The 19,432-nt window shown below is 40.7% G+C and overlaps 1 protein-coding gene across 6 annotated transcripts in view; it reads left to right on the forward strand.

Annotated features, from left to right (window-relative positions):
- The window catches only part of MTMR3 (myotubularin related protein 3), a 188,957-nt gene that overhangs the window by 85,733 nt on the left and 83,792 nt on the right, over positions 1–19,432 (forward strand). For all 6 annotated transcript variants that reach the window (XM_073630785.1, XM_073630762.1, XM_073630795.1 and 3 more), the window contains exons 3-8: positions 4,365–4,440; positions 4,530–4,619; positions 4,702–4,818; positions 7,313–7,395; positions 10,025–10,191; positions 12,859–12,955. In XM_073630785.1, coding sequence (XP_073486886.1) covers positions 4,438–4,440; positions 4,530–4,619; positions 4,702–4,818; positions 7,313–7,395; positions 10,025–10,191; positions 12,859–12,955 — 557 coding nt within the window. In that variant the 5' untranslated portion in view covers positions 4,365–4,437. The remainder of the gene's footprint in view (positions 1–4,364; positions 4,441–4,529; positions 4,620–4,701; positions 4,819–7,312; positions 7,396–10,024; positions 10,192–12,858; positions 12,956–19,432) is intronic.

Consider the following 19,432-nt stretch of genomic DNA (forward strand, 5'->3'; position numbering starts at 1 on the left):
TGGAGCAGAGAACATCTGAAACAGCTGCGCACTACAACCAATCGGCTTCCATCTTCAGCTTTGAAAATGAAATTAAGAAGCTGATTTGGTAATCATGCACAGCTGCTTCAGTTTGTCTGCTCCAGTTTTGATAAACTCCCCTCGATATATTTTGTTTTTATAATCTAATTTATGAATATCACGTTTTGGCTTTTAAACCGAACCTGCCTGGAGCTTCTAAGATCTATTTTTCCCAAATCTAGAAGGTTAATGTTGAGTTTACACTAGGAGATTTAGGCTCCATGCACCCTATAAGCTAAAAAAAATGCCAGAAAAATGCTGGATGAAAAATGCTTATAATGGCATTTTTGTGCCAGCTTCTAGTAGCATTTTAGGACCATTAGCATTTTATTAGCTTTTTTTTTTTCGCAGTATGTGAAGGAAAAAAAACGCTCCAAGAACTCTACAAAAACAATTTTCTTTTTTCATCTCCTAGAAGCTGAAGCTCAAAGAATGCTAATGGCCTAAAGTAGTGTGCATGGACACATGGGATAACACTATTTAGCTTCTAGGAGCTTAAAAAAAAAAACGCTAGTGTGCATGGAGCCTTACTGGTAAATTGGGTATATAAATAATCCAGTGGGGTTTCCCTAACTTTCAAGCTTTGTCTTTGCCTGTAATACAGTAGAAGCTATAGGAAGTACAGGAGTTTTAGGGAAGGTCCAAGTGTGAAAATTTGTGCTTGCACAAACACCTGGGATATTTCACAGCGCAGAATTGGGTAAATTTAACTGAATATTTGTTAGTTTTTTAGGATGTATGAGAGAGAGAGAGATTCTACTTTGTTTTTATTACAACCCCAATTTCAGAAAAGTTGGAACAAAAAATGTAAAATCTACATAAAGACGGAATGCAATGATTGCAATCTTATAAACCTATATTTTGTTCACAATAGAAAACATATCAGATGTTTATCCTTTGCGCTGCCAGACCCTGTGCCCTACTTTTAAATTTGGCAGACCAGACCATTTTTCTAATTTTTTCTATTGCTTTCTTATTTTTCCCTATACAGCTTTTAGAGTATGCATAAAAAGACACCCCTGCCCCCCCCACCAAACCATATATTTTCTGAAACTTAAAACCAGTAAAATTTAAAAGGCAGGTGCTACTGATTTTTAAGGCACCACGATAAGTGCACAAATGTTTATCAAACAATATTTTCGCTAAAAATACACTAAAATCATGATTAGTGGATTCATACATGGCAAAATCTGCTAAATTCCTACTAAATATAAAAGTTAAAACAGTATTGAGTTAATGACAAATATTTGTACATTTTAATTTGCACTTTTTTGTGGAGTGGTTAAACTGAAGGTGTGCAAAACCGTAAATAAAAACAAGTTACTCTAAAAAGCTGGAGGTTACCATTTTTCACTTCCAGCTTTCAATTTTGTAAAAGACCACTCAAACCATAGATTTTCTGAAAGCACATGGCCTATAGAATAAAAAAAAATGCTACTGATGATTTTTTTTTTTTTTTTGGCCCTGTAATAGTTGCTAAGTTCACTAAAAATCATTTATTAGTGGCTACATACATTGTAAAATTGTGCAAATGATCATCAAATCGCCATTTTCAATAAAAATACACTAAAATCATTATTGGTGCACATAAACACAACATAACTTACAAAATTCCTGCTAAATTGTTACTAAAGAATCTTTTACATGTAGCATACTAAAATGTATGCCCTTGGCGGGCCATGTTTACCTGCACGGGGATGCACAGGTGTTTGTACAAGCAGTCCCATTTCCTCTGATCAGTGGATTCTATTCTGCTGATCAGAGCTATAGGCTTGTTTAGCAGAGTCTGCAGAACAATTCTGCTATAAGTTTATGGTCATTGAAGTGACCATGAGCTTATAGCAGGAGGAATGAAGTCCATACTGCGGACCTGGCCAGCCGGAAGCCATGCTGGAGGTCCGTATGCCGTACGGACCTGGCAGTGAAAGGGTTATACTAAAATGTACCATTTTAAGAAAAAAATAAGGTCATTTTGAAATTGATGGCAGCAACATACCTCCAAAGTTGGGACAGGGCAACAAAAAGCTGGCATGTTTTTTACTAATGAGGAAGAGCTGTAAGAACATTTTGCAACTAATTAGGTTAATCCATCTGTGAAAGCTGCTTCTAAAAATTGTCAAACATGTTCAGAATAATTAAATGTGAAGTACTTGTGCGCTGCTATGGACCTCACAACCAACAAAAACGAATATACAAAATGAATTCCAAATAAAATATCGCCCTAAAAATACACATGAAAAAGCTGCAACCATTTAACAAGTGACCTCAACACTCAAAAAAAAAAGCAAGTGCTCAAAAAAAAAAAAAAAACCCACAAAAATAATGTTCTTGAAAGTTGTGAATGCAGTTGCTCCCACCATCCAGGAATCCCCCAGGGGTGGATCTGCTTTTGATACTTTATCACTGTTAAATATATTATCGCATATCACTGTTTTTGGGGGGGTTTAATTTGGGTAGTCATTCATGCATAGGTCTATTTTTGCTGCATAGCTTCTTGAATTCGCACACTTTTATCGCTGTTTCACTTAAACTGCAATAATATGCGATAATTAAGTGGAACAGTGATGGAGTGTGCAAATTCAAGAATCTATGCAGCTAAATAAACAAATATATGCATAAATGACCATCCCCAATTAAAAAAAAATAAATAAAATGTGGTAATATGCGATTTTATTTTTTTTTTTTGGCTGCATAGCTTCTTGAATTGGTGCATTTTTTTCATTGTTTCACAACATTAACGTACAATATCGCTTATTACTGCTTTTTTTTTTGTCCCTTTGCTGCATGGCCCCTTGAATTAGCACACCTTCTCTCTTCTTTTTTTTTTTTTTTTTTTTTTTTAATCATGTTCAGAATAAACTTCCCAATGTAAAATTGCAAAGACTTTAAATATTTAATCTACAGTACTTAATATCAAAAGATTTCCAGAATCTGGAGAAATCTGTATACACGGCCGAAATTTTAATATTGGATGCCCATGATCTTCAGGCCCTCAGACAGTAACAAACCTGTTTCTGTTATTGACACCTCTGCATGGGCTCAAATGCCACTGTGGTGGAAAACTAAGCATGAGCTCAGGTGTGTTCGCAACCCGCACACGCAGAGCTCGCCAGGAAGTCGGCACTGTACAGTGCTAATCAAAGGCAGTGAGACGTTTCCTGATCCACACTGCAGAGATCGAGAAATTTCTCACTGCCTGTGACTAGCGCTGTGCAGTGACGACTTCCTGGCGGGCTCTGCACGTGCGGGTTGCAAACGCGCCTAAACTCATCCTTATGGAAAACTGTTTTGTGTTCAAAATGAAATTTTAACATTCTGTTTGGCAACCATGGGTACAGCATCCTCTGGACTAAAGAGGAAAGGGACCTTCTGGCTTGTTATAAGCGCTCAGTTCAAAAGCCTGCATCTCTGGTGGTATGGAATGGGCAATTTGCACATTTTGGAAAAGCACCAGCAATGCTGAAAGAATTATCCAGGTTTCAGAGCAGCAACTTCTGCCATCCAGACTTTTTTCAGGGAAGCCCTTGCACGTTTCAGCAGGAGAATGCTAAACGACATACTACATCTATGACAACAGCATGGCTTTGGCCTGTCTGCAATCCAGACCTTTCACCAATCGAAACAAAGGTGACCTAGGACTGTTGAGCAATTAAAATCCTATGTCAGGCAAGAATAGGACAACATACATTCCTCTCCCAAAACTCCAGGAACTGGTCTTCTCAGTTCCCAGGCATTTTCAGAGTGTTAAGAGGGGATGCTACAGTGTGGTAAGCATGTCGCTGTTCCAACTTTTTTTTTAGATGTGTTGCTGCCATCAGTTTAAAAAAAAAAAAAATCTCAGTGGTACGTTTTCTCAGTTTAAACATTTCATATGTTTTCCATTTTAAAATATGGGTTTAAGAGGTTTGCAAATCATTGTATTCTGTTTTTTTTTTTTAATGTTGCTTTTACAGTGTCCCAACTTTTTTGTTGTATTATTATTCAGGACTTGCATCGTGCCAACAGTTTGTGCAGCAATTTATGATTTAGGACAAAGTTATGGGGGCCCTGCTCATCAGCTTAAACTATATTCTATTATACTTTTTTAGAATTTTACTTTAGTGACACTTTTATTCCTATTTGCTGGAAAGCCAAATAATAAAATCATTTTCCTTCAGCATTTCCTTGTTTGGTATGGATGTGTTCATTTTTGTTTATTTGCTGTATGTGTCTACATGAAGTTTTTTATATATTTTAAGAAGGGCCTATCAAGATTTTGTTGGGAAATAAATTGCATTGTGAATTTTATTTTTTATCTATTTTAGGAGTATCTGATTTTGTGGAGAGGCCTCAGAGCAGTCTTCCACTGTTGCCTTCCACATCTGTTCTGGATAAAACATGGTGAGATGTTTGTCACTAGCGCACACAACTTTCACTTGAAAACATTCTTGATGTGTAGTGGCCAATTGCTTCTCTCGTGTTTTTCTTAGGATGATGAAAGTCAGAATAGCTTAGAGTGTATTCAAGCCAATCAGATTTTCCCACGTAAGCAGCTTATCCGTGAAGATGAAAACCTTCAGGTGAGGCTACTTGGTTGTATCTTGCTAATCTTTTTCAAATAGTCTTTGTTTTTGCCAAAACCCATGCATTTTCTTTATCCAGGTTCCTTTCCAAGAACTTCATGGAGAAAGCACAGAGTTTGTGGGGCGAGCAGAAGATGCAGTTATTTCTTTGTCCAATTATCGTCTCAACATCAAGTATAAAGAGTCTTTTATCAATGTAGGTACTTTGTATGCCACACTGAGCATAGACAAGAATGTCATAGTGGATTTACCCTTTAATTGTCAAGTCAATGCGCAAATATTTATAACCGAGATTTTCAGAATGATTGTCACATTATTAGGCTGACCTATTACAATTTTTAGGCTGTGTACAAATCGTCAATAAAATGGAGCATTGTTCCTGTTGCCCTTCAATGGCTTCTTGATTTTCTGGACAGAAGGAAGCACTCCAAGGGTTGCTTTTGTCATAATCTCAGAGTTTAGCTTTAATGTAATTGACGCAGTGGTGTTTGTTTTTCCCTTCTCTCCACATACTAAAGCAAACCGAAAAAATACACATGCACTGAGTAACGCATGCCTGTACATGCATATTTACATATATGTATAGACATGCATTCATGCACTCACAGGGCTTTGTCAAAACCTGAGAACATGCCTAGTTTTAAAATCCCATTGAGTTTGTTTTTTGGCTCACCTTTCTGCTGCTCACTGCAGGCATTAGGAGGCTGATTGTGAAAACAAAGCTGATAAGCCCCGATTTCCCCATTGCTTTGTCTTTAAAACCAGACTTTTAGAAGAAAAAATGCTTGTAGTTTAACATAAGTCTTCAGTTTTTAGAAAATAATGGCTTCTCTTTTTTGGTTTTCCTTGCTGGTCATCAGGGCTGACTTTCAGTTTGTTTAAATCAAGCAACCTCTAGGCATTTATAAAGTAGGCCACTAGGGTTTAGTTTATTGCCTAGTGAAAACCATTTCCCAAAATCCCTAGGTGTGATGTAGCAATTAAGCTAATGAATATTCAAGTGCGAAGATGTAATTACAATAACTTTTAAGATCATTGTTTATGTTCGTATGGTGTTTGAGATACTAAAGCCTGGTACACACTATCGTTTTTTTTGCTCTCAACTCGGGGGGACTGAAAGAAAAAAAACTGTCAGCTCCGGCTGGAGCCACTGTGCTCACTATGCACAGCGATCTCCCCTGCTCAGCTATTGTGTTCTGACAGGGGGACAGCCCCCCCGCCTGAACACTGATCAGGGAGTCGGTCGGCTGCTGGTTTTCCACCATGCTCGTCTGACATACACACGGGCTGAATGTCGGACGTTTTTTATTTTTTGAACCGGCAAATGTCTTCTGACATTCAGCCCGTGTGTACCCGGCTTAAAGCATAGACGTGGTGTGAAAGCTCTGTGTATAGATGCCATTTGATCAAGCTGTTGATGTCCAAGATGCATGTAAACACTCCCTAATGCAAGTGATTTTAAGTTTGGAAGGGTGGTACAGTCAAATATTCTGGAATCTGTTGTTCATTTGTCAGATTTACACAATACAAACTAAAACTCGCGCTAATGGAATAGTAAACAAAAATGGTGAAATAATGCAAAAAATATGAAGCCCACAGCAGCTGTTACAAAGGTGCTAAAACCTTAAAGGATAAATAAATCTACAGATTTTAACAGTGCTAGTGAAATATGAGTGCTAACATATAATATAAACACACTTTAAGCACAATGTGCAATAATTTGATACTGAATGGTGATACAATGAAGTAAAGTGCCAAGTGCTTCCAACGGTAATTCAAGCATCCAGGTTGAAGGGAATCTCAGAGACCACACTCCCCTCTTATGATCCCACTCACCAGAGTTTGTGGACCCTCAGCTTTGCAGTCCAGGGGTCAGAAATGCTTTGTGAAGTTATGGTACGTAGATCCAAAGTCAGAGAGGCTTCCACAAATGATTTTCATGCAAACCAAGGAAGATGGTGCATATTTAAAAAAGAAAAAAAGTACATAGTGAAGTACTGCCGGCACTGCGCATTTACAAAAACGCCACTCGTGAGATGGCTTGAATAAACAGGCATCATTGTGTTCCGGGTTTGCATCTGCAGCATGCGTTCCACAGATACCGGAAGTTACGTCACTGGTACGTATAACCGGAAATGTGTTGACACGTTTCACCACTCAATGATGCCCTGGAGGAGCGAAACGCGTCAACGCATTTCCGGTTTCACGTACCAGTGATGCAACTTCTGGTATCCTTCACTATGTACTTTTTTCTTTCTTTTTAAATATGCACCATCTTCCTCGGTCTACATGAAAATCATTTGTGGAAGCCTCTCTGACTTTGGATCTATGTACCATAACTTCACAAAGCATTTCTGATCCCTGGACTGCAAAGCTGAGGGTCCACAAACTGGTGAGTGGGATCATAAGAGGGGAGTGTGTTCTCTGAGATTCCTTTCAACCTGGATGCCTGAATTGCCGTTGGAAGCACTTGGCACTTTACTTCATTGTATCACCATTCAGTATCAGATTATTGCACTTTGTGCTTTAATTGTGCTTACATTTTGTCTTGTACTTTGACCTTCTAACAAGATTTGTAGTACACGTGGTCCTTGGTTTGATTAGGCATATACATCTGTGGGTAGCCGCCACTCCAAAAAATTTAATTTTGTAATTCTACTGATCAGTTTAGGTTAATTTTATGATTACAGGTTCCTTTGCAACTGATGGAATCAGTAGAGTGCCGGGATCCCTTCCAAGTCCATCTGACCTGCAAGGACTGCAAAGTAATCAGGTAAATGTTAAGTTCTAAATCTGGTTTTTATGAGCACATCATTTTGTTAGAGAGTCTGTCTAGCATGACAATAGCGTAGGGCGTGGTGACTTATCTTATGTCTGTAGGTGGTCCAAACCTGTAAGTGGATTGCTGTAGTTGGAACCTAACGGTCAGACAGTTTAGAAAACCTTTTGACTATTGCTGTTCCCTCACTTTTCATGAGATGACGTCAGACTCCTACTTGCTGCTTCACCTGCTCCTCGTACCTACAAGCTCAACCAAGCTTCCGAATTAGAACACTCTTCAGCACTCCAACAAGATATGAGTGTTATACAGATTTCTATTGTTTGAAACCTAATACACATTAAAAGGAAATTAAAAGCTATAGTCAACACTTTTGCAGAAAATAGCATATTTTCCTTGCTCTTTCTTAGACCTAGGGAAATCCTAATTCTACCCATAAACATTAGATGGAGAGAACTGGGTATTGTGAGCGCTTTCCTCCTTGGGAGTCATAGCACCATATCCAGGAGGATAATTACCCAGTTCTTTGCATTCCCCATTACAAGAAAGATCAGATCTGGTCTCATTGTTTTTTAGCAAGTAGCCCCCCTCTATTATTAGAATTACCTATGGCTTCTTAAACAGTCTAGTTTGCTGCCACAGATCAAACTTTCTTTTTTAAAGTGTATTTCCACTTTTTCCAGCCAAATTGGGATTACACCTACTTTAGATTTTGTTACAAGTCCCCATTCACATAGCATAACTTAAAGGTTTAAAATTTCCAGCTTACCATTTTCAAGTGCTCTATTCTGGACCCTCCAGCAAGACCAAAATCCTATGTACTTCTTTGTTTGAGGGTGCTGGGTAGATGTTGTGCCGGCACAGAACAGACCGTTACTTTGCGTAAATGGGAGCACATAGCAAATTTTCTCAAATTTGACTGCAGAAGTGGAAATCAGTTTTAAAACAATGTAGACATTAAATGAAAGCCTTCCAGAATTGTTGGATCGGAAAGTGATGTTATGTCAGCAGACACCCATGGTGGAGGATTATCAAGGGAGTTTGGGTCTGTCCATGTCCTCTTTTTTTGCCTGCTTCAGTTAAGTAAAAATCACACTAATGGAATGGCTTGCTATTGGGGGTACTGGTCAAGAGGGAGGAGCCAGAAGCGCAGGCAGGGGACCCAAGAAGAGTATCAGAGTCGCTCTGTGCAAAACAATTACACAAAACAGGTAAGTAGAACGTGTATTATTTTTTAATTTTTTTTATTTTTAAAAGCCTAACTGTTAATACAACTTTAAGTTCATGAAAAATGTTGATTTTATACTTTGTAAAGAATAATTGTGTTTTTTTTTTTTTTTTTTTTTTTTTTTTTTAATAATAGTAATAACCGGGAAACAACTTTAAAGCAAACCTTTTCAGGTGTAAATTAAGTCTACTCCTGTTGATCTTCTAAAAATGCCAGTTGATTGGCTGTTATGCGGGCCCTTTAGATTTCATACTCTGAATCACTTGGGTGAAGCAAGTGTGCAATATCTGGAAAGTTAAAGTGATTCTAAAGCCAAAATGCACAGAGCGTGGCTCGGCCCCACCCCAATGACTCCTGCTGCTGTTTCTGTCCAGTGAGGAGAAAGAGCTGCTGTTGCTCTCGCACACATCGCTGGAACGAGATCAGGCTCAGGTAAGTATTTAGGAAGGACTGGGGGGTGGGGGACGATGACTGCATGCAGGATAAATGCATTAAAGTGGATGTAAACCCAATGTCATCCTTTCTAAACTACTGCCATAGGTGTTATCTATAAGGATATACATGCCTCCTGCATGTATCTTTTACCTGTCTCCCCTCTGTTATGAGACCCTAAAAACTGCATATTCTGTGGGTGGGTCTGTTGTCTGGAGCTCGGTGGGTGGAGTCGTGATGTCAGACTCCCCGCCCACCTCTATACTCCCCTTGTCAATATGCGTTTTTCTCCTGTGTATTTCTTACACTGAACTTCTGCTATGATTTCTAACATCCAGTGAAAAGACAGGAACGTAACCACATGTCTTCAGCATGCCCAATTATGCTGAGGTGTGGAACATCCAATCCTGGCAGAGCAGCAGAAGAAAGGAGTGGGAGGGAATTAAAAATAATGCATGTGTCTTAGGCTAGTGCACGAGATACAGTATGTAAATCACCTGTCACTCACAGCAAGGGGGAGGATTTGACAAAGTTTTTCTCTGTTTGTCAAGATTTATCTCACTGAACAATAAGAGGATTGCTCAGAGCTGGATTAACTCTTTGTGGCAAGACTGGGCTCAAATGATAGGAAATCTTATACTCTATATTATGACATAAAAAAAAAAAAAAAAATTGGGTTTACATCCACTTTAGTGTAAAGAAAAAAACACCTGCCTTTAGACTGACTTTAGAACTTCACTTTAAATTCTGAAGTTTTTACCTGCATACTTGTCCTGGTTTAGTGAATGGAAGCACAGACGCAAAAGTGACAACCATGCATCTTGCATTTTTAGAATGAGCAGTTAACAGTGGCATCCTCTGTTGCCCTCGGGAAGGTTTCATGTAAGAATGTTACCCAGCATAATTTTGTAGTGCACTAACCCTTTTGAAAGAGATGACAAGTCAGGTATTGTTTGTTTCCAGGTGTCAGTTCTCCAATTTTGAGCAGGTCCAAGAATGGCAAAAGCGTCTCAATGCAGCCTTACGTCCTCCAAGTCGCATAGAGGATCTGTTCTCCTTTGCTTATCATGCCTGGTGCATGGAGGTTTATGCTAGTGAGAAAGAACAGCATGGAGACTTGTGTCGCCCAGGTGTGTTTATTAATTCTCGAATATATCCACTACCCTTGAGTTCTTAATACCATCATTATGTCGGTAACCGACACCAGCCCATTTATTTGTGGTGCAGTCGATACAGTTTGACATGGTAAGGGGATGTGTTTATAACCTGTTGATTTTAAAGCCCATTTGCATAACAAATAAAGAATGTTTGTGCGCTTTTTTTTTTTTTTTGTGTGTGTTTTTATGTGTGTGCTTAGAATTGTAAAGGCTTTTATGTGCACAGTACTTCAATTTGCAATGCTGCTTAGGAAGCTTGAGCGTTGCTGATTATGGAACACCGTGCACAGAGTGTGTCGGACCTCTCGAGACCTAAATGGCTATGTGAGCAGAGGTCTGGCTCTCCATCGTGCTGCTGACTCCGGAGCAGCTTTTACAGTTCTCAGCAAACGCACATGGTTAAAGTAATAACATGTTGCTTTTAAAGACAACTGTAGTTGAGCATGATTTTACATCTACAAAAACCACATCATTTATAACCCTAATGTATTGTGCAGAAAATCGATAACCCTTTCTGCCTGTGAACAGCTGGAGACATTACTTATAAGGTCCTGGGAATGGGCGCAGCCATAGCATGCCACTCCATAGTGAACTATAGAAAAAAAATGGATCTTTTTTTCTTCCTTTTTGGTGTATGTGTGTGGTTTTTTTTTTTTTTTTTTTTTTTTTTTTTTTTTTACGGTTCAGGTCTTTATTCTGGCTTATGCATACGGTCAGTTATGAGTTAAAGAAACAGCTATGAAGCAATAAAAATCTTATGCCTCTGTACATATGAGCAATTAAGGGAAGCACTCTTATTGCTTTTTGTACACGTTTTGTTTAATAAAGCGGTTGCTTTTTTCTACTCTGCCTCAGAATAAAGATGTTCTGCAAAGTTGAGCATCATTAAAATGGTGGCCCTGGGAAGGCAGCAACCCAACAGAAAATATTACTGCTCACAAGTTATTTGTTTTTATTATATATGAAGGCTTGGTGCATTTTGGTACAACTTTGATTTGGTATAACTTTTTAGCCAAATCTTAAAAGGACAAGTGCACTTTTAACTCAACACCCTTGGCCTCCCTGCCCATGTGATGCAGTGTGTTCTCCTTTAGTGCTCCCAGTAGTCTTAAAAACCTTGTGCATCCCCAGGGATCAACCATCGAGTAATGGTCATGTCTAACTTTAGCTCCACACATGAATCATGTAAAGCCCTTATTCTCCTTTGCCAGGCAAGGTATCTTTACAGGATTTTTAAGGCTGCTGGGAGTGCCAAAAGGATAGGCTAGCAACAGGCACGATGTTAAAAACAATTTATACTATTGGGCTGTTTCTCCAATCATTCACAGTTGTAACAAGCATTTCAAGGCAGATGTTGGTGTGTATCATTTCAAATATCGCTGTCAGCTTCCATCTAGAATGACGGCTCATTTATCTTGCCAAAAATTCCAGAACTCTCCCTGCACTTCTACGGCCAGCCAAACACTGCGCCAACTCTGGGCAGGTCAGGCAGTGTCAATATCATCTTCTGCGTATCTGAAGTATATGGATTTTATTGACCTTTTGCTGTGGAGAGCTAGATGGGGTATCTGACAATTTAAAGTTGCAGTTGTCTTTTTAAAAGCATATCTAAACTCAAGATAGCAGAACTTGGGTAAAACTTTTTTTTTTTTTTTCCCCATCTGTCCCATTGGGGAGGTTTCCCTTCACTTCCTCCCCCCATAGCTAAAACAGGAAGTGAGAGGAAATCTCTAAATTAAGGGAGTTTCTTTGGGTCCCCAAGTCACAGAACTAACATCCCCATTGGAAAGTTTCCCCTCTATTACTGTTCTGGGACAGCCAAATATTTGGAATTCTTTTACTTTTCAATGACAATGGTAAACGAGGAAAACAGAGTTAATCTCCCTAACATGCAGAGGTAGCAATAAAAACCTGACAGGTATTCTAATCCATCTCCACTCTGTCCAGAACTAATAGTTTTACCTTTGGTTATACTTTAATATATTTCACCTTATCACTCTTTTTTAGATGTGGTGGCTCCAATAGCTTTTTTTTTTTTTTTTTTCCCCCCAAGCTTTCTCATTAAAACACATCCTGTCTCGGGGTGGCTATGCTCACTCACTGTACTTTATGAAGGGAGCCATGGTTGTCACCCTAGGCTTCTCTCCTGATCTGAACTACAAACCAATCTTCCTCTTCACGTTGACTGGAGGAGTTTGTAGTTTACAGAAGATGGTTTAGGAGGATTACATTATTTTTAATTTGAGTTCAGCTCACATGAAGTTATAAAGACACAGAATTTTCTGGTAAGATTAACAGGTTTTCTCAACTTGCTGAAAATGTCCTGAGAAATGAAAATGAATGCTGCCATCACATCTAAAGGCTGCAATATGACATTTGTTCTTTAGGACTAGATCATCTAAGACTGGTTCCAAATCTTGACAGCGTGCCGTAAAAAAATGGACATAATACACGTGTAAAATTGTCAAATTTGTTGTATTTAGGAGGGATACTGGATGGGAGGATAGTAACTACATTTTTTTGTTTTTAGTAATGAAAATGGAGCTTGTGAATATTCAACATTTGGATTGTTTCAGTTTTGGTTTCTATAGTGGAAAGATATAGATTATAGATATTTTTTTTGTAATTTTATTATTGCAGGTGACCATGTAATCTCACGCTTTAAGAATGAAGTGGAACGGATGGGCTTTGACATGGATAATGCTTGGAGAATCTCCAATATAAATGAGAAATTCAGGTACATAAATCCACCTGGAATTTTTTTTTTTCTTTACTTTAAAGTGGAACTTTACCCATAACAACTTGATAAAAAATAATGCCCTTTAGCAAACATACATTCCACATTAATAATTATGCTACTAAATTGGTGTGTGCTGTAAATTACTTACAGCATTGTTTCTCTTTCTTCTTGCTGGAGGCTGCCATTTTGTTGAATCCCAGAGCCCTTGAACAGCCGTAAATCATAAAGAGGAACTATACCGATTTAACAGTTACAAAAAAGTTACATTCCTGGAATGCCGGTAACTTAACAGTCACATTTGCATGTGTCCTCAAACTGGCTGGTGTCGTAACTGATCACATGTGTAGCACCATGGCAGTTGCAAATCAAACAGAAGCAGCTTCCTTGGCTTTAAAGGATAAGAGGGTTTAATTCCACTTTGAGGCTGTCGGCAGAGCGGCCTCTACAAATTTGGCACAGTGCATATATGGAGCAACTGAGTATGTGCAGAGCAGGGTGAGACAGTGTTTTACTGGATTTTACAGTATAGACACCTATTTTTAATGCTATACCTGCAAAAAGGGGGCAGCCTGAAGTGATCTAGAAGGGCTTTATTTTCTGTTTTAAAGCTCCACTTTAGCAGAATTGTTGTAAAAGCAATTATTTATATTTTGTACTCTATGCAGGACTTTGTACATTCCACAGTACAATTGTAGACTGCATATGCCTTGTTTGCCTTTTTACTTTGTAGAGATAGGCATGCACAACTAAAAAATGGCCCACAACAATTTGGACAAAAAGTATGTGGGGTAAAAAAATTGCTTGGCCATAAAAAACAAACAAAAAACTTGATGGTTGTTGGCCCGCTACACTTTCTGTAGAGAAAACCTAGTCTTATCTCATAGTTAACTGTCTGTGAGGTGTTTTATGTGCTTTTCCAACAAAAGTGAACGTCAAAGTAGAATTTGCATACTGCCTGATTTTTCTTCTGTATTTGCGATCCGCATTCAAGCGGGCACTCAATTACTTGAATTGGGGAGAATAGATTGTTTTGTAGTTTATCTCCCTCCTGTAGTAGGCAGGTCATTGAGAAATTGAGACCCCTTGCATGATGCCACTAAGCTCCTACCTTACCTGTTTTTAGTTATTTTTAAGGCAATGGGTTACTTTACTGTTGCCATACTGCATGTACCTTTTCTAAGTGATGACATTGGGTACCCACCTCCTGACAGGCACAGTGCAAGCTGACTAGCACAGCAGATTAAATGAGGGAGTTGCTTTCTTTACTATTTAACATTAATTGCTACCTACACCTCTGCACTTGCTTGTTCATTTATGCAGAGGCACTTTACTTTTTTTCATTCTGTTTGACTTTCCTTTTGACTTGCTCAGCAGAATCACAGGTGACATTGGACCTTTCCTGTTTGTGCAAAGATTCACAATTGATTGTCAGTGGATTATCCATGTACAGCTTTCTGCCATCTATTGTCTGTTGCAAACCTTAGATCAAAACTTTTTATCTCCAGGCCCTCTTTTGCATTAAGACCTTGTAGCTATGTTTGCCTGTCTCTACTTAATCAAGATCGCCACTGTGTGGGCTTGTTACTGTGCAGCATCTTCGTAAAAATTCCATTCTGTTGGGTCTTGCTCCCTTGTCCCAGCAGAGTACAAACTTTCCATTGGAATGAATGAAAATTGGGGGACACATACATGGGAGAAGCAGGACCAACAGTGAGGATTTTCTAGAAGAGGCTGTGGCAAGCAGGCCTTGCAGTACAGATCTCTGCGGACCAAAAGGCAAGTGAGTATGGTACTTGTCGGGCATGTTAGAGGAGGGTATCAGAACCTAAGTGCACCTACACTTCAAATACAAGGGCTTTGCAAATTCAGTAATTTAATATAAGGTAAGGCATTCTTTCACCGCATAGAGGTTGCCATTATATATAGTAGAAATTGTGGTCAGGAAAAGTTCTGTAGTCTGACAGGGAGGGCAGACCTCCGTGGTTGGAATTTTTCGTGCAATTGTCTCAATCAACTCAAACATGTCTGAAAACATTGGATTTCTGGCAGAGCAACAGTTTTCTCTTTTACTTGAGGCATTTTAAAAAAGATAAAACATTGAAAAATGCCCATAATATATATAGAAACCTTCATGGTATATAGACGTGATTATTTTAGTTTCTTAGTGCCCTTCCTTCTAGTGAACTATACCTCAGACTCCTTTAGGTGCAATTTAAAAAAACTTTAGGCTAAAAAATTCACTTTCTTTCTTGTCCATAGAGTGACACAGGAGGCCACAGGAAGTCATATTCTCAGGTTATACTGCTGCCTACAGGAGGATTGGACAGTGGCAAGCAAAAAATAAAAATTTATAATTCAAGGCAACCCCTTATCCACCCAGCATGCCATCAGTTTTTTGTTTGTGTCCTAGGAAACTGGATGTCCTTTCCTCAGATTTGCTGGGAAAAGTGTAACCATTGCTAGCTAGCTTTTTCTTTGAGTTTTCTTTAACCACTTCCTGCCCGCCGGCTGTCATATGATGTCCTTGACTTTGTATGGGTATATCTGAATGATGCCTGCAGCTACAGGCATCATTCAGATATCGGATTTTTCAGCCGGCGATTCCCTACACCATGGGTTCTATCATGGCTGCTGTTCCACCACTTGATCGTTCTTACGGATGGCGAGAGGAGACGCCGCCCTCCGGTGCTTCTACCAACTTGCTTCCATCTGTGAGTCAGACCGGATCCGCCGGCCCCGGATGTTTACCATAGAGATTTCCGTCAGACCAGATGGTTGTCGGAGTCTCTATCCTCGTTTGGAGGCCGGAGCGCGATGTTATGACGTCACGCCTGGCCTCTGCATTCAAACAAATGGCGCTTGCCTTGGCTGGGAAGCTAAGATCATGGTTTTTTTTTTTTTTTTTGTTTTTTATTTCAGGCTTCCCAGTCTAGAGGTGGGATGTGTGGTCTTGTTGACCCCATATCTCACTGTAAAGAGGACCGATTATGCCATATTCCTATTACAAGGGCTGTTTACATTATTTGTAATAGGAATAAGTGATAAAATGTTTTTTTTAAAGTGTTAAACTAAAAAAAAAAACTAAAGTTAACAAAAAAATAAAGCGCCCTTGCCCCCGTGTGCTCGCACGCAGAAGCGAACGCATACGCAGATCCCGCCCACATATGAAAACAGTGTTCAAACCACACATGTGAGGTATCGCTGCAAACGTTAGAGCGAGAGCATTAATTCCAGCCTTAGGCCTCCTTTGTAACTCAAAACATGTAACCAGTAAAAAATTTTAAAGCATCGCCTATGGGGTTTTTTAAGTACCAAAGTTTAGCGCCATTCCACGAGCGTGTGCAATTTGGAAGTGTGACTTCGTCTTTCACATTATGCAAAAAAATTGGGCTAACTTTATTGTGTTTTCGGGGTTTTTTGCACAAAACTGTTTTCAAAAAACGCGTTTGATAAATTGCTGCGCAAATACCGTGCGAGATAAAAAGTTGCAACGACCGCTATTGTATTCTCTAGGTTCTTTGCTAAAAAAAACAAAAAAAAAAACATGTATAATGTTTGGGGGTTCTATGTAATTTTCTAGCAAAAAAATGATTTGTACATGTAGGAGGGAAATGTCAGAATTGGCCTGGGTGGCGAGTGGTTAATCAAGATGCCTCACTACACCACTTCTTTAGCTAGTCTTTTATATGGCCGCTATCTGGATCGGTCTTTCCTCAGCCTAGTTTTGGAATGCTGTATTTGGACCCTGCTGGACTGAACATTGCAGGGCCAGCCTGAAAAATTATGATTGGGTTTAGCACTGGGTGCGTTCAGGACCCCCTTTTTAATAAAGTTTTTAGCTGTGGAGCATTTTCCAGGTCCAGAGCCCATTGGCATTGCCACAGAGCTTGCCCAGTGTCTGAAGACTCACTGTCTGAGTAGGGCAGTCAGCCTGAGCACTGGGAGCTACCTAATTTACACCACTGAGTGCCTTTTTGAATTTCCATTTACTGCCAGTTTACTGTGGAAGATGTCAACATTTAGGAATTGAGTGCTGTCATGCTGGGTGAGGGTCTAGTATGCACACTCCTCACCTTTTTTTTTTTTTTTTTTTTTTTTGCGATTCCTTCATGCATTTAGGTGCACTGAGACCCCCATAGGTTTCCCTCCAATCTTCATCTTCTCCCGTCTCGCCGGGAGGCCTTGTTTGGGGTGGTACAGGACTTGCTTTTTCGGGGGGTAATAGTTCCTGTACCAGATTCTGAAAGGTTTTGGGGGTTCTACTCCAATCTGTTTGTAGTTCCAAAGGAGGGCGTTTGTCCAATCCTGGACCACAAGGCCCTCAATTGTTTTGTAAGGGTACGGAAGTTCAGGATGGAGTTCGTTCAGTAGTGGCCGTGCTTCATCAGGGGCATTTCCTGGCCTCCCTGGACATCAAGGACGTGTACTTGCATGTCCCCATCTGTGTCACGCACCAGCGGTTCCTGCGCTTTGCGGTCAGGGACGCACTATCAATTTGTGGCACTTGCCTTTGGGCTGGCGTCGGCACCACGGGTCTTCACCAAGGTGCTGGCACCAGTTCTGGCGTTACTGAGACAGCGGGGGATCGTGGTTGTGAGTTAACAGGACGATCTACTCCTGAGTGGCGTCAGCCTCAGAACTGGGAGACGACGTGGCAATCACTATGCAGACCTTACAAGAGTTCGGCTGGGTGTTGAATCTCCAGAAGTCCGTGTTGCTCCTGACCCAACGCCTGGAGTGCATGGGGTTGATTCTGGAAGGTTTTTCTTCCACTGCTCAAACTGCAGACCCTTCACTATGCGGTGTGGTCGCTGCTGTCCCGCAGGTGATCATCACTGCATGTTTGCATGCGGGTTCTGGGATTTATGGTATCCACCTTCGAGGCGGTTCCGTATGCGCAGTTTCACCCTTGCAGAGGAGATCTTGTCCAAATGGGACAAGTCCCCGGCCTCTCTGGATTGTCAGATCCGGATGGGCCATCTGGCCAGGGCCTCGCTCCTTTGGTGGCTTCGGTCCCCGGTTCTACGGTCCGGGAAGTCATTTTCTTCCTCTCAATTGGATGGTGATCACGACAGATGCCAGCCTGACCGGCTGGGGGGGGTTCTGGGCCTTCGGTCGGCCCAGGGCGGCTGGATGCCCGAGGAATCCTGCCTATCGATCAACGTGCTGGAGTTGCAGGCGATCAGGGTATGCCTCTCCATTTAGACGCAGTGGCTGCGCAGTCGTCCGGTCAGGATCCAGTCAGACAATGCCACGGCTGTGGCTTACGTCAATCAACAAGTGGGGACAAGGAGCTCGGCAGCGGCGCTGGAGGTCTCTCACATTCTGTGGTGGGTAGAACTTCACGTGCCGGCTCTGTCAGCCGTTTACATTCTGGGTGTAGAAAATTGGCTAGCGGATTACCTCAGCTGTCAGTTGCTGGATCAGGGGGAATGGTCACTGCATCGGGAAATTTTTCATCTCCTTTGCCTGCAGTGGGGCACGCCGGACGTGGATCTTCTGGCCTCTCGTCTCAATCAGAAGGTGCAGAGATTTGTGGCCAGAACAAGAGATCCCCTGGCAGAGGCGTCAGACGTGCTTATGGCGCCACCATCAGCTCATTTATGCCTTCTCTCCTCTCAAACTCTTTCCTCGTCTGCTACGCAGGGTAGAGCCCGAGGGAATTCCGGTGATTCTGATTGCTCCGAATTGGCCTTGGGCATCTGTGGTACGGATGGTGGCGGACGTTCCCTGTTGGCTACTGGTGCAGGGGAACCTCCTGTCCCAGGGTCCCATATTCCACCTTGCTTTACCGTACTTGGCTTTAACGGCCTAACTATTGAAAGCCAGGTGCTGAAAGACCGAGGTTTGTCAGCTTCTATGGTTCCCACTATGTTGAGGGCACTTAACCACTTCAATACCGGGCCAATTCTGACACTTTGCTCCTACGTGTAAAAATCATAATTTTTTTGCTAGAAAATTACATAGAACCCCCAAACATTATATATGTTTTTTTAGCAAAGACCCTAGAGAATACAATGGCGGTTGTTGCAACTTTTTATCTCACACAGTATTTGTGCAGGAATTTTTCGAACACGTTTTTTTGGGGAAAAAAACAGTTTTGTGTTTAAAAAAACAAAAAAACAAACAGTAAAGTTAGCCCAATGTTTTTGCATTTTGTGAAAGATGAAGTTACGCCGAGTAAATAGATACCTAACATGTCACGCTTTAAAATTGCACACGCTCGTGGAATGGCGCCAATGTTCGGTACTTAAAAATCCCCATAGGTGACGCTTGAAATTTTTTTACTGGTTACATGTTTTGAGTTACAGAGGAGGTCTAGGGCCAAAATTATTGCTCTCGCTCCAATGTTCGCGGCGATACCTCGCATGTATGGTTTGAACACCGTTTTCATATGTGGGCGGGACTTACGTATGCGTTCGCTTCTGCGTGCGAGCACACAGGGACAGCGGCGCTTTAAAAAAATTTTTTTTT

Source organism: Aquarana catesbeiana, linkage group LG01 (assembly GCF_042186555.1).
Source record: "Aquarana catesbeiana isolate 2022-GZ linkage group LG01, ASM4218655v1, whole genome shotgun sequence".
Taxonomy (NCBI): Eukaryota; Metazoa; Chordata; class Amphibia; order Anura; family Ranidae; genus Aquarana; species Aquarana catesbeiana.